At 32.6% G+C, this 23,744-nt stretch overlaps 1 protein-coding gene across 5 annotated transcripts in view; it reads left to right on the top strand.

Moving 5' to 3' along the window:
* LOC143236594 (uncharacterized) overlaps nt 1-23,744 on the top strand; it is a 62,228-nt gene that overhangs the window by 20,201 nt on the left and 18,283 nt on the right. For all 5 annotated transcript variants that reach the window (XM_076474892.1, XM_076474893.1, XM_076474889.1 and 2 more), the window contains 6 exons: nt 2,063-2,350; nt 5,913-6,085; nt 9,445-9,600; nt 11,787-11,910; nt 14,452-14,609; nt 15,183-15,287. In XM_076474892.1, the coding sequence (XP_076331007.1) occupies nt 2,113-2,350; nt 5,913-6,085; nt 9,445-9,600; nt 11,787-11,910; nt 14,452-14,609; nt 15,183-15,287 (954 nt within the window). In that variant the 5' untranslated portion in view covers nt 2,063-2,112. The remainder of the gene's footprint in view (nt 1-2,062; nt 2,351-5,912; nt 6,086-9,444; nt 9,601-11,786; nt 11,911-14,451; nt 14,610-15,182; nt 15,288-23,744) is intronic.

Below are 23,744 nucleotides of genomic sequence, written 5' to 3' on the forward strand. Positions count from 1 at the left end.
GTTGCTTTTGCTTTCTTCATCCTCTTTGTCCTGCAGTTTTCCTGATTGGGCCCTGAATGCTGTTCTCTGCACCCTTACCCTTTGTCTCTTTAAGTGTTTAGCCTCTTATTCATTGTACCACATTCTGCTTACAACCTGTTACTTACCCCTTTTTGCCTGTTTCCATTGATGTTTCCTGTATTCTTTCCAATGATTCTTATTTTCTTCATCTTGATCATGCTTTTCCATGGGTTTTCTTCAGATGCTTTCCAAAGGGGAAGCTTATCTAGGTAACATTTGTAACAGTTCTTCATCCATTTTAATCTGGGATTCTAAATGATATGTGTAAAGGGGTAATGTATTGTCCCAGATATTAAATGTATTTCCAGTAAATACTTACCTCTTTTCAAAATTCCTACTTGTCCTCTCCACTTCTAGTGTAATTTTTCTTGTCTAATCTTGAGTGTTGCACTCTTGTTAGTGAAGGGTTCTCACAGACTCATTCACATGCTGTAGTGCAGCAATGTACTTGGAGACCTGTGAGTTTAGGTTGAAGCCTCAAAGATAGTGATAAGCAAAAAATTCTACATTTGGAGGACAGCACACAATCAGGAAAAGCTAAAGTAAAGGTATCTATGAGGAATACATTGTTAGTGTTGAAAAATGTTAACATCAGTAGCAAAGTCATTCACATATCTCAGGCAAAAGTATACAGCATAGTGAAGAAGGATCTCTGTCTTGAAATGTAACACATGACATATGTAGACAAGTTACTTCCATATCATATCCATGTAGTCATCTTGTACTTCAAGAAGCTAGAGAATGAAATGTATATTCATGATATTCCACATGTAGACATACCAGTCAAGTATATTTGTAGTGCCTTAGTCCCTGTATATTTCTGGAATCAGTATGAAATTTCTGTGTTTATACACTACAAGCATCATGATGAGCAATCAGGAATGACTTGTTGTGGACACAACAGCTTTACATTAGATACTTTTGCAATGTAAACTATGCTGCAGAGTGGTTGTAAAGATCAACGATGGTTCATCAGAGCATGATTAGACATGACAACATAGACTGTTACAACTGTCACGAGACTCCAGAAGTATTTTAACACAACATACTTAACCTCTGTAACTAAAGTATCCAAAATGATTGAACTGGATTAATGTTTCCATTTCATTGTGAATTTTGTACTTAAATGTTTACTGTTTAGAAAAATCATACACACTGTGCTCATAATGAAGTGGATTAAAATCAACAACACATATTCCAGTCATTGTTTTTCATAAAATTTCAGGAAAGAAGTAGCCATTCCAAGTATTATATTAAAAATCTTTCTTGAAGCATAATGAATTGAAGGTTAATTCAATTGGTAGACATAACAATGAAGTGTTGAATAAACTATATATCTTCCAAATATTGATCTTTGATGTGCTAAAGAAATCAAAAGTAATAATTTAACCATTTATAGGACAATATTTACAATAAAATAAAAAGTAGTTTCACTCTGATCAATTCCCTTTGCTGGTATAAACAAAAGTTGTTTTAAAGTCTATTGTAAGAAAAATAAAATGTTTGATGGTCAAAGGATGTCATACTCTTAGAATGAACAATCTTTTGTTATCTCTATACTTATTTCATCTTACCTTATAAGTAGACCAAAAGACTCTAATTCTATCTGGCTATCTATTCATACTATAAAAAAATAATCCTGATAAACCTGAAAATCCATCAAGTATTACACAATGTATTTATATGTAACTGACATCTTTTTGATATTCTATCTTGTCAGTCTGACGATGAATGCCAGTCATGAATCTATTACAATGTGATAATTGCCAAACTGAGGTTGATAGGAAATTGGTGAAATATATTATTACTGATTCCTATAAAATTGTTTGTTTTTTTCTCCATTTTTTTACTAGTTTACATAGTATAGTGTTTTTCAGCTGTCTTATTTTTTATATTCTTTTTCTTTTATTGATTTTACATGATTTATATTTTCCAAATTTTAAAATTGCATTAATAAGCATGATATACTATGTATGCTTATAGTTTTAAAACCTTTCTTTAGGTCGTGCTAAGGATGATCCACTCTCTTTATTGACATGTTCCATATATTCAATGGATAGTTCTCCTTTGACTGTTTATCCTGGATTTCATTCTGGAATCTACAATACAAAGGATTCTCGAATGGTTACATCATATGAAGCTCTACACTTTGGAGGACCATACAAATTTGCATTCAACAGTAGTTGCAGTGATGGGTATGATGGAAGGGGCATTCCAGTTAATAGATTTCGTGGATGTGTCTATGACAAGTGGATGGATAGCACATTCCAAAGTTTTTATGACTGGTCAGGTTAGATAAAAATAATTAAAATCATATTTCAAAATATAATATTTTCAAATTAATATAGCACACACTATTTAAAAAATAACAACCTTGTAGTGATGTGTTTAGCATGTCCTTTTTCCTTTTATTTAAAACTGAAGTACTGCACAATATGTATTATTTGTGCTGCATTTAAAAGGAATTTTCAGTACAAGTTATGTCTTATGTGAGTATGTTAGTTCATAGAAGCCTCATTTGGGATCCTGTGGATGTTCCCTTCAACCTTCCTTCCAGGCCAGCATTGCCTGATTAGCTGAACACCTTTTTAGATGATTTCCCTCCAAGTCATTAACATCTCTCTTTTTTTTTTTTTCTGGGTGCTCACCTTTTCAGTTTGTATAATTTTATGGTTGCTCAGGAGGTTTTTGGTTGGTGGTCTCTCTCTCAGAATCCTTTTACTTTTCCTGTGGGCTCTAGTTCACACAGTTATGTGACATCTTATATAGGCTACTGGTCCTCCTATGTTGGGCCACAGCTGTCAAATTCTTGTGCTCACTTGTCATATTCTAGGTGTCCTGTATCTTGTTACTGAACATTTATCCCTGCCTGGTTTTGGTTCTCCCCTATTATGGGGCACATAGTGATTGCTCCCATTGCTTCTTCTTTGGAAACCTTCCCAGTCATGTCACCATTATTGTCAGAATTGCCAGCAAATTTGCCTAACTTATTTTTCTTTTATCCAGAATATTTTTTTTTGTATTAATTTTCTTTCATATTAGTGATTTCATCCTGTCATGCTCATTTCTATCGTCGGTTGGAGTTTGTTTTATACCAGTATGCCTTTACTGCTTATTATCTTCACCAACTGGCCATTTTTTGTTCTGAGAGATTTAATATTCCTCCAATTGTCATTTTGTGTTACACAATTGGTAAGTGCTTCATTAAATTTCTTTTCTATGCAGGGTGTTTTGTTGCATATTTGGAGCTTGTTCAGTGGCAAGCATTGCCTGACCAGATATATATAAACTAAAATCTGCACTGTCAGATCTGTGCTTGTATAACATATCAAGTGATCTGTGGCATTAAGACTCTTCCTACCACAGACTTGATATACTATTCAAGACACACTTAGGTATTGGTTGGATTGACGCTGTCAATGTGATTTCTTTGATTTTCAAAATATAATGTAATTTTACATAACTATATCATATTACACCTACCAGTGAAATGGAGTGTATACTAGACCCATAGTATGTACAACTTGATGTATTTTGCAAGTTTTGGATGTAGCACTCTGCTATATATACATTGCAATTTACTCCTCTGGCTGGGACACCCTCCTTCTAACCATCTTTTGGAGACAGTTCAGCCATGCAAGTTCTCAGATGTGTTTGAGTGGTTACCCTCCTCCTACTGTGGACTGGACAATAAATTCCCTTGCTGCTAACTTTTGGACTGAAGATTGAACCCCAAAGTGTGATTCTTCTTTCTACCACCTACTGGATGTCTGTTACCAGTGAATCTAGTTATGGTTGGATGTGAACAAGACACATGAATTCCCACATGTGTAAGGAAGGGTACTCTCCTTATACTGTGGACTGGACAAAATGTTCTCAATACCACCAGGCTTTGAACAGGAGATGAATACCCACTTGGATTCTGTACCGGCTGTCAGTTTCTGGTTGATCCTTTGTTGGAAATAAGAATTACATGCATGCAGAGGTGGGTTCTTATTACAAATGCTCCTCTTCCCTGCTAGTACCCATTTTTGAGGTGAAAGGTATAGGACACTTCCTGCAATGGGCATGATGAATAATTCCAGATGCCATCATGTATTGGTTGAAGTTAAACTCACACTTGGTCTGTTCATGATAGCCACTTCACACCAAGAGATTCATTTATATCTGTAATTTTTTATTGGGTCCTTCCTTTTTTTCTGCCCTTTGGGCTCCACAGTACTAGCCCCAAAGTAGTGCAATCTCCCAATGGTAGGTTGTTATTAGATTATTCACACACCTTATTATTTTTCCTTTGGATGCTTCCTAAAGGAAAATCATCTTCTCACAAGCCCTCCATTTGTTCAATCTGAGATTCTTGTTTTTTTGAGAGGAGTATTATTTTCCTAAATTAAAAATGTATATCCAGTAAATACTTACCTTCTTTCATGTTTCTCACCTGTTCTACCTATTTCTGGTATTGTTTGGATTGCCCAATCTCAAAGTGATTAAGGACTGCAGGATTAGAGAGGATGCTAGTTAAGGTAGAAGTAGTGTCACACTTCTTTTGGTGGAGGATTGCTGCATAATAATTCACACATTAGTATATAGATGTCTCACATTAACATGTACAAGGGTAAATGGGAGTATTGTGGCTATTGAAGAATGAAAATTTGTACCAATAGAGGGTGATGTAAATCAAGAACAGCTTTTTGTGAGAGAAGAATTAGATTTTTAATTTCGGAAAATGGGGGGTGGAAGAGATAGTCTTAGTAGTTTTGCCATAAACAAATAAACATCAGGTTTAAATTACTACTGCTAATTAAACACAAACAAAAATCACAACTCTGTTTTATCAGATTATGATCCAAAAGAAAGAAAGAAAAAACTGGCTGTTTTTTGCTTTCCATAAAAACAATAAAAATTTAGATTATTCTATATATATGAGCCTTTACAACTCAAAAATTAGGCTACCTATAAAAATTATTTAATGATACAAGTGAAATTAAACTCAGATTCAGTGTTTTCTACACTTAAATCTATTTTATATTGAAATTGACATGTTTAATTTAAAAACAAGCTTTGACTGCAATATGTTGATTGAAGAATGTAATGTACAAAACTCAATGTAATAAATGGAAAGCATTGGATACAATGCAGAGGGAACATATTTAAAAAAACATTAGCACAACAGTTCCCAAACCAGGGAAATTGTTGATTACTTCATATGCACAGTTCACTCAAATAGAAAACAAAAAGTAATGAATATCAAAATTATCAAAAGAACAAAATCTTTCCCATACAGAAATCTAATAAAAAACACATTTCATCAAGAAATCCCATTTTTATAAATGGCTAACAGTACAGTTGACTGATATAGTATACATCACCATCTTCCTGTTTCTTTGCTTTTCTTTTTAAGTAAATTATCTTTATAAAGATAAGGCCGAATTTTTATTTCTCGTGTATTTGATTGAGTTATCTAAAATATTTTTTAACTTTTCTTTCTGTTGTTGTTTAATATTGTTTTAGTTTACATGTTGGTACTTGATATGCTATTTCATGTTTGTAATATTTTTAAATTTGTTTCTGTGTTCTATGCTTCATTTTCAAGTTTTTTTGTGTAATTCAAAATGCTATTTTGAAAATAAAACCATTATAAGCATGAAGTTTGAAATAATAATATGCACATTATGTTAGACTTGTATTATCTGTTATTTTTATTTTCTAGTATGCATTAAAGTCTTTAAAAGTACTGAATACTTATTAAGTTATTGAGTTATATATATTTTACATTCTAAACACATTTACTCAAAAACAACTAGGAATGAAAATCAAGTGGTGAGAAATGGATTTTATTTCTTTTTAAACAGACAGCAATGCAATTCCTCCCAGTGGAGACATTGAGGTGCCTATAGCCAATAAGATTAACGGTGGGTTTTATATAAGGTCTGAACAAAATCAGAAAATGTGGATTGATAAAACTATCACATCCAATGTTGCTTGGTTCAAGGGAAATCCTTCTTTCAATGACCTAGACTTTCAGGTACCGTATTTTACTCTTGAATGATAGTACTGCAGAGAATATCAGTTGGTTTTTAGTTATAAACATACCTTAAATGTTATTAATCATATATACTAATAATAGGTAATATGTACTTTTTATAACATAGCATTAAAGGACAAAACATGGGCATTGCTCATCCATTAATACAGTTCCGTCAACTGAGAGGTGGCATTAAAATGTTTGACTAAGCAAAAAGCAGGTAAGATGATTCTCAATGGAAAGCCAATCTACAGTCTGGACTTTTAGAACAAAGTCCTTTCTAACAATATGAGATTAGTCTCAAGAAATTTGCAAGACAATGTTTGCAAGCATATTGTTTGTAGATGCGTGCAAATGGAACAGAAAATCCTATTTGCCCTACCACTAACACAGCACATTGCTTGGAAAGAAAGAAACTTATAAACCAGAATATCAAAATTCTTTTTTTCCATAATACTGTTATTTCTAACCAAATTATAATATAATTTATGGTGATTTGCATGCATTACATGCATTTTTTTGTGCTTATAAACTATATGCCAGTTATTTGACCAACTCACCAGATGATCTAAATCCTTTTGTAAAGCAGCTGCATATGTGTCACATAATGGACAATGGCATATAGAACCAAGTGTTTTGTTACTTATGACATCTTTCTAAAAACCAGAAACTTCACTATTTTGCTTTATTTAATTAATTCTAAGACATCAAGTCAGATAACTGATTTGTTTTTTCTGTATGAAAATAATCAGAACATTTCTTATATGGCTGAAGTTTATTTTAAGACTGTAATGTCCCAATAAACTTTTGGAACTTTGCTGTTAGAGCTTTTTCATGAATCTATTTACAATATTGTAGTAGTTTTGAATAATACTTAAGTATGTACAATTGAAGAACAAACATATTTTGATAACGGCATATTAGCGTTTGTTCCTGCATTACTTAATATTCCTGTTAAACCAAAATTACTCTTTAACCATTGTTTCCAAGAAATTAACTTAACACTCCTACGAAAAGTGGGGCCTAATAGGCCCCAGAGCAACTTAAAAGGTTATTAATATTAGGCTAATAATTTTGTATTTAAATGAAATTTCCATTTAAATCCATTAATGAATGGATTAACGAGATTCCCACTGTCCCTATCTACTATCTAGTGAAACCACAGCCAGGGGAACGGGCTTGGAGAAATCAGGACTAGAAACGTCTTTTCGTAGGAGTGTTAATGTAGAATTACTGATATGATCTGACTCCAGAATATGATTGAAATCATTTTTATGCATATGCTTAATGGTGTCTATATAATTATTTAACAACACCTTCCTTTACAGGCCAGCTTCACATGTAAATTGAACACAACTGAGAGAATAGGAAAAAATCATTTCACCTAAATAAGTTTTTGTAATTAAATATTTCTTGTTGCTAACTTAAACAACAGCACTTAATAATCATTTGCAGTTGTGTTTAAGTTATAAAAATAGTACAATATGGAAAAGGAAATTACACATACTTGCAGTCAGTCAGTACTTGCATTAACCAAAATGCTCTCAGCATTTGATTTACGAAGGACATCTCGAAGTATCAAATTATTTTTACAGTTTTCTTATGCAAGTAGTTGTACTCTCTTTATATCTTTATTTCATCATAATATTTGTTAGAATGTGTTATAAATTTAACCCATTTAAATAATTCAGCAAAATGAGCTAAAGCATTGACTAAGTCATAAGTTATATGAATTCTGAACTGCTTTACTCAAAACCATTTCTTTTCATTGATTGAAGAGCTGTTGACTGTTGGCCAATTTTTTTTAATTTAGTGCACATTTTTCTCGTAAGTGTCAGTTGATGAACATTAACTTTTAGATACAAAAGTTCCTTATGTGTTTGTTATAAAGTCAGTACAAACAACAAACAAAATTATTGAAAAATGAATGTCCTACCAAACCAAAATGCAAAATTTTAATTTTTCAAAGCTAAAAAAGTGAGAAATTTAAGAAAAATATGTACAACTGATAACAAACATTTGAGCATAATATTTTTTCATTTTCATCATTCAGGTTTCAGACTCTGGTAACAGTATTTTGTTATGTTTTTTGTAACTTATAGACAAAAGATATTTGCATCTGTTATCCTAGCACTATTTTTTATAGTGATATATTTTGTGTTTTATCAGTTACTAAAAGAGATAACTTGTTTGGGTAAAATTAAGTAATTATTATATTTTTACATTATTGTATATTAATTATAAATCTTGATTTATTTGTATCAAGCGTTTTTTTTTTCTTCTAGCTGCAGGGATGTCTCTGTTCACCTACATATATAATGTATAGCTTTGTAAAAAAGTGTTAATACAGTTTTCTTTGTGTTTCAAATTAGGCACTGCCTAGTAATTAGTATACCTGTTTGTGTAGCAGAAGATGTAAGATTCATGCTGTGAAGAACCATTTTATATAGCCAATTTTCTGATATTTATGTGGCTTTCACTGAACAAAATTGTCCAGTTACAAGAAGTAGTAAAAAAATGAAAGATAACCATGAGTTCTCTGAAGCTAGATCTTAAATTCATATTTAGGGAATAATACACCCCTTGGCATGTATGGGTGCTGATTACACTAGGGTTTTTACATAAGAGTAAGATTATTTAACTCAACTGATAATGAAATATCCAACTACTCTGCATTTCCCAAGCTAGTAATACTAATCATATCAATACATTTAGATATTATCTTCTATGAATATCATCTTATCATTAATATGTGTAAGGAAATAGCCAAACATGAAATATTAAATATATAGCCAATACCAAATTATTGTTTCCGATACTACATAGCAAAATATTTAATTTTGCCATCTCAAATCTTTATATATTGAACTCGATGCATGCAAATAGTTCTATAAATGTATAAAAAGTATTGAGAAAGAAATTAGTTTTAAAATACTTCATTTTGGCCACTTTCTCACAAATATAAGTTGGTTAAGCTTAGATATTAGACATTAAACTTGGGTATATTAGTTTAAATACTGATTTAGAAGTCTTGTAGACAATATTTTGAGGATCAAAACTACCTGTCAGTTTTTAATAGTAAAAGCATATCAATTAATGTTTTGAAACAAGCAAAAGACATGTTTTTAAAGCATGGTTTTTATTCCTTATTTTGTCTTAGTTAGCCTTATTGTGTGTAAGTTGAATCTAAGAAATGAGTTACTCTTACAAATAAAAATAATTCTCTTTCAATTTAACTCACATTTTACCTTTTATCACATGAAAAATTTGTTTTTATATAACCACTTCAATGATAGTTATTATAAAGTTAACAGTATGAATATTTTGTATCTTTGTGTAAGTTCTTTTTTGTTTTTCAGATTCCACGTAGAATGTATTGTGAAAATTACAACCAAGGAAATGCTAAAAAAGTACCTAAGTTTCCCAACTTTTTCAGTGTACGAGTGGAAATCACACTTGGGAGGTTTGACATAGATGATAGGTTATTGGCCACAGAATATATTTGGTATGATGAGGTTAGAAAATATTTAGATGAATTTTGAGGAGTGTAAGAGCATTAATATGTAGCCCAAAAGCATTCTTATAATTACAATAATCTGTATAATTTTGGTTATGGTTATAATACTTTTGGGCAGTCACACATAAAAAAACTGACATGTGGTCTGGGAGTTATTAGCAAATTCTTCATTAAACAAAGTGTTGTTTGTTTGTTTGTTTTTTCTTGTTTATACAGTAATGTTTGCAGTATAATTAAACATCACCAAAATAATTTTGTATAGTATTTGAATCTAATAAATATTGAAATATACCATAAAAGAAGACTAAATTGGCATAATTCTGCAAAGACAGGTTTTTAATGTCTCACTGACAGCTAATAAGCATACATAGTAGCAAGTACGCTTTCAGTAACTGAAACAGTTGGCACTGAAAGATTATATGAGATTTACGTAATTCTGTATTGTACAGAAAAGAATGAATGGTGGGTTCACCTTCAAAATATTGTAAAGATTAAAGTACACAAAAAAGCAATGTATTTAATGTATTCATGTCTAAAATGTATAACTTGCACAAAATTATAAATTAGGTCACAAATTTTCCTAAAGCTAATTTGGGAGACCTTCCTTTACTATTCACTGATTTAACAACTATTCCAGCTTCAAGATTTTATTTCTGGCTCCTAAATGTAAGATATTTGAGTATTATTTATAAAACAATTTATTCCTATCGTTTATTATGTAGTTTGTTTTCAATGAACAAACTTTAGAAAATTAATATTAAGAGTCATTCCAGTATTAGCTAACAGATTTGAATGAACTAGCAAAATAACTTTAAGATTTATTTTAAAGAAGCATATTATGCCTATAAACAGAATTTACACTGAAAACAAAATGACTTAATTGTTTTAAAAGTACAAAAATACAGTATTTTTTGCATACGTGATAACCTATTGCATAAGAATGATATTTATCATCAGTTGGTCCAAAAATGAAGTTGCAAGTATATTAGTTTTTGGGTGTCATATAATTAACTTGAAATGATCACCACTACAGTTTCAGTAATTATGTACAAAATTAACTATTTATAACTAAAATAAAAATACAATAGATATAAGGAATTCTCTATAATAGTTCTCAACAAAGTTATAGTGGCATAATAGCTACTAGAAAACAGCTTTTCATCTGAATCCTTATTCAATTAAAAGTATGAATGTAAGCAGTTTTTTTATACTAAATGTTTCAAGGCATTTAGGTGTACCACTAACCATCATGATTTTACAAACATTAGGATAAATAAATGCTTCATCACAAAAAAGAAACAACTGAGATATAATTAAATATTCAAGTAGAGCATTGTTGGATCTATCTAATGTTCTTGTTTTAAAAGCACTAATCATGTTTACCTTGTCAGAAACAACAAAAAATTAACTCTTTAATGACATACCTTAATTATATTTTAAACTAGCACAATTGAGTGTGACTGTATAAAAGGTCTTATTGGATGTGGCATGACAAATTAATCTCTGTCCTTTATAGTCTTTCATAATAATTGCTGCTACATGTTGATTTATAGTAATCTTTTGTTATATTTTTGTTGTCATTTGTGAAGTCACCACTGCACTTGTTTTTGTTTTTTTACACTTGTGTTATTTAATACAGGTCTTATTTTAATTGGTTTTCTATTTTTGTTTAACTTTATATCAAGCATCTATACATATTTTTTATTTTAAAATTTATCCAACCCTTTCTTATCTTAAATACATACCACACACCACATCATATTGTTCACATGATAGATCAGGTAAAAAAACTGATAGATTCGTAAAAACATAAATGATATATGAACTAAGCCAATGGAGAAGTAACTGGTAAACATAGCTGTAATTTATGCAGCATAAAGATAACACCACAAATTATCTTAGTGTATCCAGTTTTACTGCAAGTAATTATATTCCTGATAGTTAGTAATACTCATTAGCACAATAGTAAATAGTAACAGTAGCTTTTTGGTTTGATCACCTTTGGCTAAAGTGTTCGTATTGATCAAATTTAATTTTATTTACTAGCTCTTGTTTTTCACTTTAGCTTGCTCCAATGTTTATTACTTCACGATAGAGTTAAAAGTGGTTATAGTTAATACTGACTAACACTAACACAATACACAAATATTAACCTCTAAGCTGTCTTATTTTTACTTTCAACAGGTATGGTATGACTATGACCAACAGCTAGCTCGTGTTGATTTTGTTCCTTCACTGGCAACCCTTACACTCTGGGGCTTATTCAAAGAAAATTCTATGGTGTCAGCTATTTTAGATTTTAAATCTGGTGAGAATTTTTGTACATTTATAAAGTTTTGTGATTTTTCTATTTTTTTATTTTAGTAATCCTATGTTTATATATAAGATGTGCTTGAGGTGTTAATAAAATAGTGGTTAAACTACATTATTAGTGTTTTAACAACTTTATTGTTTACTGTTATTCTAAATACTATTCTGACCATGCAAATTAAATTTTGTATTGATTATTGGAAGTTGAAATGTTTTTTGCTACATTTATTCTTTATAAAATGTGCAATATACACAAATATAACTAACTAAAACTATTTTCTCTGGAGTCATAAAACCAGTAGAATAAATTAATAAAAGAAGAGAAAAAATCTGGTATTCCCACTTCATTGTAGGTCCTACTTCCACAGTCAATTTCAAAACCTAGAGTACATTTTATAATCCCACATTATAGTTTGTACCCTGGGATATTTTCAGCTAGTACAGCATTTTTTTTTGTTTGTTTCAGCTTGTTTTTTAAGTTATAACAAACTAATACTGTGTGTGTGTGTATACACTGCTGGCCAAAATCTTAAGGCCAATGAACATAAAGAAAAAATATGCATTTTGCATTGTTAGACTAAACCACTTATTTGAGTAGAGATTAGAAAGACGAAGATAAGAAAAGGGAAATAAAAATAAAACACTTTTTTAGCATTTGATAGGGAAAATGTGAACACTATGAAATTAGCCTAAATACTAGCTGGTCAAAAGTTTAAGACCATACCAAAAAGAAATCCTAAACAGGGTGTGAAATGCCCAACAAGAGGTTTCAGTGGTGTGTTGCAATGCCGTCATTGCGAATAACTGCCAACATTCGCTTTGGCATGATCGATATAAGCATTTGCAGAAGGCTGGCTGGAATGTTATTCCAAGTGGTGAAGATGGCTTCATGAAGATCATGCACTGTTTGTAATTGACGTCCATTTCCATGGACTTCCCTTGCCATCTGCCCCCAAACATTTTCAGTGGGGTTCAGTTCGGGTGAACACACTGCATGATCCAAAAGAATCACGTTATTTGCTATGAAAAGTCCTTTGTTCTGCAAGCATTGTGGATTGCAGCATTGTCCTGCAAAGATCCAGTCATTTGTACAAAAGCGAGGGCCTTTATTCAATAAGGATGCTCTCTCCAACATGCCAATGTAGCCAGCCGCTGTTCGACGCCCTGTATAACCTGAAGCTCCATCGTTCCATGGAAGGATAAAGCACCCCAGATCATGATGGAACCTCCTCCACTGTGTTGTGTAGAAAATTGCTCTGGTGAGATATCCTTATCATGCCAGTAATGTTGGAAGCCATCTGGACCATCAAGGTTAAATGTTTTCTCATCAGAGAACAAAACCTTCGTCCACTTTTCTACGTCTCATGTTTGGTGCTTCTCAGCAAAGTTTAACTGAGTTGTTTCATGGTGTGGAAGGAAACATGGCCTTTGAAGACGTTTACGATTTTTAAAGCCTTTCTCTCATAGATGCCATCTCATTGTTCTTGAGCTGCATTCTGCATCCATAAAAGCCTTAATCTGGTTCGACAATGGCTGGTGTCTTGCCAGACAACCAGTTGAATCCTCCTGCTCAACGCCAGCGAAATTTTCTTCGACCGACCACTTGAAATTATCATTTTGTATCTCTCAGGGTCTTTTAAGAAATTTGCAACAGCAGTTTTACTTTGCCAAATCTTACCAGCAATAGCATGTTGAGAGAGACCTTGCTTTTGCAGCTTGATAATTCTGCCAGATTCAAACTCTGTCAACTTTTTAGCCTTTGCCATGTTTTTACCCAATGTAACACAGGAGATGTCAGTGGGAGATGTTGACAATGTGAATGCTTGAACGCAAATGAGTGAATATCGTTATGTGTTTACCAAGTAATACTTCGTTTCAGTATGGTCTGAAACTTTTGACCACCTACAATTTAGGTTAATTTCATGATGTTCAATTTTCCCTATTAAGTGCTAAAAAAGTTTTTTATTTTTAATTTCCCTATTCTTATTTTCATCTTTTAAAGCTCTACTGAAATAAGTGGTTGAGTCTAACAATGCAAGATGCATATTTTTTCTTTATGTTCATTGGCCTTAAGATTTTGGCCAGCAGTGTATACATTAATACCAACTTAAAATCATTTGTCAAAAACAATTAAGGATCAACAGGTTTTATGTGTACTTGAAAGAATTAAAAGTTTAAGGTAGCAGTGTAATATTATAAGAGTAATTTATATTGAATTTGTTTTTAGTTGAAAAGACTATGTAAACTACATTGAGGTGTTACTATCTCAAGTATTCTCTGAATCATTTTTGGCCTGATTAGAAATTTTATACACTTAGGAATATCTACTTATAGTACACGTATATAAAAAATTGTTTATCAAAATTAATTTGTACTGGACAAATACTTGTATAAAATTCCTTCAGTTTACTGTAGTACAACCTCAAAAACTTAGTAATATGAGCATTCAAGTTTTGTGTGTATATACAGCATCTTTTAATAGTGTGCTATTCTTCTAAACACCATAAAATGTATTTAAACGAACTTTATTTTTGACAAGGTTTGATGTATGTCACTCAGAAATCAACTGGTTTATGTGTGGAAAAACCCATAAGCAGAGACATATTTTTAGTATCAAGTGATCCGGATACAATTAAATTGGCATCACCTGAAGAACTGTTTCAATTAGATTCTGAAAACCTTACTTACAAGGGTAAAGTGAGTACAAATCTCTTGAGTTTATTTGAGTTATACTTTTTAACTAACATTGTTTGAACTTTTTGAGTGTCATTATATAAAAAGCTTAATAAACCTCTCAGAAAAAACAGTATTTTGAGCATTGGAAGTTATGTTTTGGGTTTTTTGAGGTGTATCCATAAATTTGTTGTCATTGATATGAAACTTATTGTGATATTGTTAACGTTTATGGCAAAGAATGAATTAGTTTTAAGTATATTGAGAGGCATGAAGTGTTTCTTAAGAATTCACTAGGACAAGTTATGTGTAGATCATATAATGCTATTTATTGAAAGAGTTCTAGTTCTGTGTTTAACATCTTAAAACATTTTTCAAATTATAAATCTTTGTGAAGTACCATATATTAAAGTATATGTACTTATCTTGGCACCTTATGTATTTATTTGTTTTGAAAAATTTATTTTAAATCATTCAGATAATTTATCTAGTTATGTACATTAAATATACATATATGTATGTGTACACTGAAACATGCATACAATTTGTGAGTATTAAACATTGTCTATCATTATTTTCACAAATTCTGTATTTCAGTACTATGCAAGAAGAATTAAATGTGATGTTTGGAGTGGAAAAAAGACAGTTCCTTCAGAAAATAACACCATTTTACAGATATACCAAGAATTTTATTTTAGCACTGTAAGTTTATCTTTATTTTTAACAACGAAATATTATCTTCAAGGGTTTTGTGCCTTTGTTCAATCTTATATTGTACCTTAATAATTATATCAAGTCTTTAATATTGAATATTAAAAGCATACCATCTGCAAATAAAATTGAAATGCAATTTGAGTGTAGCAAACTAATGTTTGTAAGGTGAGAAAAACTTACTCGAGACCATGATTAAATTTTATTTGACACTGTGCGTGAATGGATATGTACATCTACATTTAATATAATGACATTTCAACCGGAAACCTGCTTTTTCTATTGGTTATAAGCATAATATTCAACTTAAACTGTTGCTTAGCAACATAGCTTTTACTTTACATGTAGGATAAGTTCATGGAAACAACCTCAACTGTACTTTGAGTATCTTGGAGAGACTTTCCACTTCACACCTTCAGTTTCTTTTATATCACTCTTAAGGTTGGGGTCATAACTACAAACGTGTAATGAGATATCAAAACTCAAGTTTTAAAAATATTTTAGTTCTTTTTAATAAAGGGATATAAATTTAGATAATATGAAACTTTGAATTTTAATGTACTTCATAATAATAATTTCATTAATATAAATAAGTTGTTAAGTGCTTTAATTAAATTTTGAATGTAACTCAGTAATGTGCGAAAAGGTTTTTAAAACGGTGTCCTTGTTATAAAGAATATATAGCCTTTTAACAATTCTACAATTGATTTTATATAATGTCCCGGTGTGTGATTTTGACTGTTAAAATTCTACTTCCACAGTTTCTCCATACTCTTTGGTGATATGTGCAATACAGCATGTTATGTAGCTGAGGAATAAGTATTGGTATGAGCTAACATATCATTTCTTTGTATATATCTTGTAAAATGTTTATCAATGTGAGGTCTATTTCTATACATATGAGCTCTAGTTGAGAGAAGTGGAGTAACCACTAAAAATATACACCATCCTACCAAAAGTCAGGGGACACACCTCTTATTACAGGAAAATAGGTGTAACAATGAAATATGCAATTTGTTTGTCTTGTAAAGGTAATCAATAGTGCACTCATAACTTGTTTCAAATGTATGCTAAACAATGAGTGCAAGGAAAGAGGTAATACAGTTTCAGAGGAGAAGGATAGTTGGATGTCACTTTCAGAGGAGAAGGATAGTTGGATGTCACTTGGGGAAAATGTCTTTATGTGCTATTATACAACAATTAGCAATGTGCTGAAGAAATGGAAATCCACAAGTGACAATGAAGCCATGAAATTACAAGGTAGATACAAAATACTGATTTATAGAAGCTGATGCATCGTCAGAAGGATGGTTATTTCATCTTACCATCAGACTCTAGAGAATCTGTGTTTGGAGATGTGAGCAACCACAGGCAATTCTGTGAGTGCTTTCATAACATATCGAGAGTTGCATGCCATGAAATTTTATAGAAGAGCTGCAGCTCAAGGCCATTGATAACAAAAACATATGTACAATATAAACTTACATGGGGCAAGGCACACTGAACCTATGGAAATCAGTCCTCTGGAGTGGTGAGTTATGTTGCTAGCTCTTCCACTATTATGAACATGTTTAGGGAAGGAGGATGCCTGGATAATGCTTATTACTTAAGTGTGCTATTCCAACAGCAAAGTTTAGAGGTGGCAGTATTGTGGTCTGAAAATGCTTCTTGTGGTAGGGATTAGGTCCATTGGATGGATCCATGAATGATGAATCTTACATTGATATTCTAAACCAATTCTGTGTATCCCACATTGTGGCAGTTTTATGGTTTCAGCCATTATACCTTCCAACATGATAATGCTCCATGTCACAAAGTAATAATTATGAATGTATGATTTGAAGAAAATAACATCAAAATGTTGAAGTGGCCAGCATAGAACCACAATCTCTACTGATAAAAACACCTTTCGGATGAACTGGAATACAGAATTAGGGTAAGGACAGAATGGCCCTTTTCAGTAGTGGAGCTAACTAATGTTTTAAAGCAGGAATGGAGGAAAATGTCACCAGATATCTATCAGAAATTAGTACATACTCTTCCATAATACATTAATGCAGTCATTATGGTCAAAGGTAGCCCAACACAGGTTTCATCTGTCAACAGGTGAGAGAAAAGTGATTTCTTTACTTCCCACAAACTCAAACTGCATGTACCAATCTCTTTTTGTCTTAATGGGAAGTTAAAGGCTTTATAACTTTACTGCTGGATGCAAGGGTTTGATTCCTCTTGACAGACACATACCTGTTGTAACTTTCAACTACCCATGCTCATCTTGTTCAACTAATATAGTGTCCATAAGTACCATAAATGTATGTATGTGCAGCACAATATTTGTATACTTGTCTTCATAATAATTCCTTCAAGAATACATAACTGTTATATTGGGATATTTGGGAAGTTCAAGGCTTTATAATGCTGAGTGCTAGGGTTTGATTCATTCTGGTGGACAGATACCCTTAGTGTAGCTTTATACTAAACTCCAAACAAACATTATATCCCATTATGCATATCTGGGACCATTTTCTTCTTATACTAAAATGTAAGCTGTTATTTCTTAAATTTTATAATACTGGTGATATTCAGGAATCTTAATAGTTGACTCCTAGCTACTTTCTGGCTGCTTTTTCAGATTTAAAAAATATTCAATGTAAAATAATTAGAAAGTTTAGAAGTAGGTTTAAAATACTGTTTGTCTGCTTTGTTTGAACCTGCAAGCCTAATTAATATTAAAGGCAAATAGCAAGCAGTCTTTATGTAAAATGGTAATTTGAATAATTTTCTGGGTGATTTTAACACAGGGCTACAATATTTATGATCCTTGAATTTGGTCAAGTAAATACTAGAAATATATTTACATATGCTTGAAAACTGCAATCCAAAATAAGATTCAAAGTCTCTTGGTTCTAATTCTGTATTAAAGACATTACTTATTTATAAATATAGCTTGTAGTAGAATATATGTATGTACTACCTAATTTAAGACTTCATAAATATGGTAATATATTTTCTAGGACTAATCTTCAAGTGTTCTTTGCTAAAAATGTCTTGCATTTCCAGTCAGAGAAGTCATTTCAACACTAGAACTCAAAAAGGCAACATTGTTGTAAAGCATTATGTATTGAAAGAAATTCCTTAAAATTTTACTAATGTGCTTATCAATCTTATAAAATAAATCATCAGTAACCATGTTTAAAAGGGTAGGAAAGTGGGTTGCCATGTGTAACTTCTCATTTCACCCAAAACTGTATAAATTCATAACATACTCATTGATTGTTGATATTAAACCTTTATGTTGCCCTTTCAATAAAGTGAAATGAAATAGAACTAAAGGCTTTGACCAAAACAAGCAAAAAAAAAAGTGTTTGGCCTTTTGTCTTACCACTTACTAAAATAAAGAACAGCAATATTAATTGCAGTCCCATCAAAGAGTCTTTTGATTGTTATTGAGGGTGTTAAAATTTTGTGCCATGTTCATGAAATAATCAGCATCAATGTTATATATCTCTTGTTTGTTGCCTTTGTGAAATCTAGTTAGGAATAAGAACTTATTCAGTACCTTGGGTAAATCTAATTTGAAGAAAGAATACAAGTAATAGATATAAAATTTTTGGTGTACTCTGTTCACATCTTTAATAGATGCACTAATACCTTCATTTTTAAGTTTCAGCCTTTTGTACACATAATTTTTAGCAAATACACATATTCAGAAATTATTATGTAATTTTTTATGAGATTGTATTCTTTGATTTTGGATTTCTGACCTGCAACTTACAGACCTTAAAATGACAAATTGTTCTGTATGTAATATATCAACAGTACTCAGACAAAACATTTATTCGACTTAATAACATAACACTTTGCATGGATTATTTTCCTGATAAAGTCACCATGCAATTGTCAGACAATAATAAATGAAAACACAATTCTCTGAAGTAATATGCAATTTTCTTTATTTTCTGTAAAACAAAAAGTGAGTTTATTTTCAATGTGGTTCATAATGTCACAGTATCAAATGTAGCTCCTGTAATCTTTGGATGTTGACCACTAGATTCATTATACAGTAAATAAATATTTGAAGAAAGAACATTTTCTATCAAACACATAATGTGCAGTAATGAAAACATAACTGATGTTTTTGAATTTTGTATTCCAATGGGTTTGGGGCAGGTGGGGCCTTATGGTTAGTGTGCCAAACTAAATTGTGGACTATAAGAGGATCCACTATTCATATCCAGTTGGTGAAAGAAAAAAATTACTTTCTAGTTTTTAGTTTAAAATTGGGGATGACTAGTGCAGAAGGCTTTTAGGTAACATTGATTGGGTGGGTATTAAAAAACAAAACATTTTGTATGGTTTTTGAGATGAGCAAATAATAATTTTCATTTAATTTATCTTCTTTTTCTCTGCTCTTGAAGCCTTTTGTGGAGCTATTTTTTGCTTTTGAAATGGAATTTGCCTTTCATACTTCCATAGATTATGTACTTGTAATATCAGTAGCTACGTTTAGCGTATGCATTACCATAGTAACACCAATAATTACTTTTGCAATATAAGTTTTTATATTGCACAGAAACTCCTTTAAAATAATTTTCAGCATTTTTCTTTCACTTCAGTTAAATCAGTTAAATTCTAGTAATTCTCTGAGAAATTCTGTTGAAAATTATTCCCAATCAACATCTCTTTTTTTTTTTTTTAAATAAAGAAGTTAGAGAGTTTCACTCTTGTTCAAAAGATAATTGAACTACCAAATACCAGTTGCATTAGTTTGGCCTGACTGTTGAGACACACTTTGTCTTTTGGTAGCACTGAAAAAAACTTGAATATAGTCCAAAACTACACACACTGCATACATTTAGTAATTGATAATTAATCACTTTCTTGAACTGTGTAGTAATAGTTAAATAATATTTAAGAAGTTTATAAAACATTATGACAGGTACATTTTAAGGTACTGTAATAGTAGCTAGTTTTTGTATGTACACAAATTTGAGTTTTAAAATGGTCAAGATCTGTGTGAAAAATAAATGCTCAAGATGGATTCCTGTATGTGATGAAGGAGTCTTCCAGAGAAAGTTCTGTACTTTCAGTTTACCTCCTCTGAGATCTGGACATCAACCCATGTTAGTTGTGCATGGCAACCCATGAAGGGGAAAAGAGGATCCTGGTGATTGAGGGGTCAAACCCCAATATACCACTTTAAACTTGAATTCCTGTAAATGGGCAGTCTTGGGGTGGCTCCCCCAATGTTAGTCAGCTGGTCTTCTTGGGCTAGGATCAACCAAGTACCAGTGTTGAACGTTCTTAATGGTGGTTGTGAACATTATGTCTGATGCTGGTGTTTGGCTATAGTACTTATGAAACCCTGGCATTGCTGCAGTATGTCCTTGTTTGGCATTGTATTGTGTCCTCTCATAGGGCTCCATGGTGGGTAGGGACAGAGGGCACTGAAATTTTCTCTCTTTTAATATGGATATCCAAATCCATAAAAAAAAAATGAACAGAATTGAAAAAACAATTTATTGGTAAACAACCATGCATGGATGACTCTGTTCAACAATCACCATCACAATCTGATTCCACACCTTGATTTCTCATCCATTATTCCTTATTTGTGAAATCTCTTTTTTTATTCAAAAGGGATTGGAAGGGCTTGTTGGCTCCCTCAAATCAGAAAGGAAGTTGTGCTCTGAAGATACCTACACTACAACAAACCAAATTCTTCCTGAAATTGAAGGTCATTGGGGATATAATCATCAAAGGTACTTCCCATGCTACTTTGGACTCCTAAAGAGGAGTTATTGTTCGGTCATTCAAAACATTTTGTGATGGTTCTTTGATGTGTACTCATCATGGTAACAAAGACCACAACACCTACGAATGCAAACTTCAAATTCACTGTGTTAACTGTAATGTTTAACATTCCTCTTACTTTTGTTCTTGCCCTAAATAGATAGAGGAGAAAGATATCCAATGTTTGAAAACAATGAACACAGTATCTCTTACCTAGAGGCTCAAAAGTTATTGTGCCCCAGTCCATCTCAAACATATGTTGCTGCACTCCATTTCATTGATGCAGTGGTAGTGCAGGCAGATCTCTCCATGCCTCTGACAGAGTTGTTCTCCAACCACATGAAAAGTCTTTTTGCCCTCCATGGTTACAGTAGTTGACGAGTTAAAGTTTACTTCCATCTCTGTTCCCACCACTCCTTCTAGCGACTCCCCAGATCTACTTCCTTTGGCCCTGGCTTCTGATGTTTCCTTAGGTGAGTTTTTTTTCTTCAACCTCAAGATGTAGAACAATTATTTGCTCGTGCACTCAATCGCTGGAATCTTCATCCCTTGACAGAGACCTGCCAACATGACCTGGAGCAGGATCCATGGAGGTTGACTAATGAAAAATGATGTGGTTGAAAACAGAAGGATTCTTTCCCCAGATTTCTTTCACATAAATAAAAATGTCCACTTTGATACAATGGAACTGTCAAGGTTCACATTCTAATGTGGGTGACATTAAGGCTTTGATTCATTCTTATCATCTTGTGTGTCTTTCCTTACAGGAAACATTTTTGAAATCTGCCAATACAGTCACCTTTCAGCAGTTTTTTTGTACTTAAATGACAGGTTATATGATGGAGGGGTGACATTACTGGCCAACCAGCACTTGCCCGCCATGTCTTTGCTACTCGATACACCCTTGGAAGCCATAACCATCCATGTTTCCTTGGGTCGTACCATCACTGTTTGTTTTCTCCACCTGTCTTCTGGATAGACCTATGATCAGTCAGACCTTGATGTTTTCATTAAATAGTTGCCATATGCTCTGGGATCACAACCTTTCTCTCTTCAATACTGTTGTTTATACTTATTTTCATGCACCTAGTCAGTCTTTTATTACTCTTTCACTTTTCTTTGAGGGTTGACAGTAAACCACAGGGCAGTGATAATTTTCCTATCATTTTGAGGGAGACTGACTGGTTGATGCCACCTGTCCCACATGCCTTGGTCAAAGCTGGACCAGGCCAACTGGCCCTCTTTTACTGCTCTTTCAGAACTTGATCCTGCCATCATCTGTATGCCATTGATATATAACTGCATGGCAGCAGTGACTGACTGCATTATCCAGGCAGCTGCTGAATCTCTTTTCAAAACTTTGACACATTTTTCCATGGTATCCTGATCCATGGTGGAATCCTTTCTGCCAAATGGCACAGAAGGACTAAAAATGAGCCTGGGATACCTTTCATAAGTATCCCACCCTTTGAAACCACATTGCTTTTCAGTGAACCTATGCTCATGCTTAGCAGGTAAGATGTCAAAGCCAAAAAGTATCTTGGATTAAGTTTCCAACTCTTCTACCGCTATTTTCAAAATCATATGGGACAAGATTCAGAAGGCTATTGGCAGTGTACTATCCTCCTGCTTTTGATCTTTCTCTGAAATGGCCAGGAAGTTGCTGATGACCAGAACATCACTAATATTCTCAGCAAAAGGTTTTCTCATACATCTAATACTTCTGTTTCATTCTCCACGTTCTAGGCCATCAAGTCTCATGCAGAACTATTGCCTCTTTACACTGGTGGAACTCAGGCTTGCTTTTCATTGGTGTGGCATTACATCAATTAGACCTGATGATATTCACTATGAAATGCTGTGCCATCCCTCTCTTGGTATTCTTTTGGCTGTTTTTAACTGGATCTAGTAGAATAATGTTTTTCCTGATGCTTGGTACCAGGCTATTTTGCTCTTTTTATCTCAGCCTGCAAAGGATCTCAAGATTCTTTCTAACTGTCATCCAATTGCTTTTACGAGCTGTCTCTATAAGGTCTTGGAGAGAATGGTTAATGTTCATTTTGTTTTTTCCTTAAATCAAACAACCTCCTTTTGCCCACCTAGTGTGGATTCTGATGACAGCACTCCATTGTGGACATCTTGTTTCTGTATATTTGACCATGAGAAGATCTTATTATACTATGTAGAAGTATGACATTTTGAAAGACTTCCACCCATATGGGTTTCATGGCCAGTTTTATCAAAAAAAATTTGTGGATCAGCAATTCCAAGTTCATATGGGCTTGATGCTTTTCTGTTTTCTTCCACAGGAACTTGGAGTAACCCAAAGCTGTGTCTTGAGTGTCACACTTTTCAATGTGAAGATTAATGTCATCACTGCATAACTTCCTCCTACCCTTGCAAGTGGACTCTGTCAATGACTTTCACATCTTGTGTCAGTCATCAAGCATGGGGTTTATTGAGCAGCAGCTTCAGACTGCCCTCAATCATTTATTGAAATGTACCACAGCATGTGGTTTTAACTTTTCTTTCTCTAAAACTGTTTACATCCACTTTTGCCATCAACAGGGTATTGACCCCGATCCCAAGCTCCATCTCGGTAAGGTTGTTCTTCCCTTAGTCCCTAAAGCAAAGTTCTTGAGAGCTTATCTTTGA

This window comes from Tachypleus tridentatus, chromosome 13 (assembly GCF_004210375.1).
Source record: "Tachypleus tridentatus isolate NWPU-2018 chromosome 13, ASM421037v1, whole genome shotgun sequence".
Taxonomy (NCBI): Eukaryota; Metazoa; Arthropoda; class Merostomata; order Xiphosura; family Limulidae; genus Tachypleus; species Tachypleus tridentatus.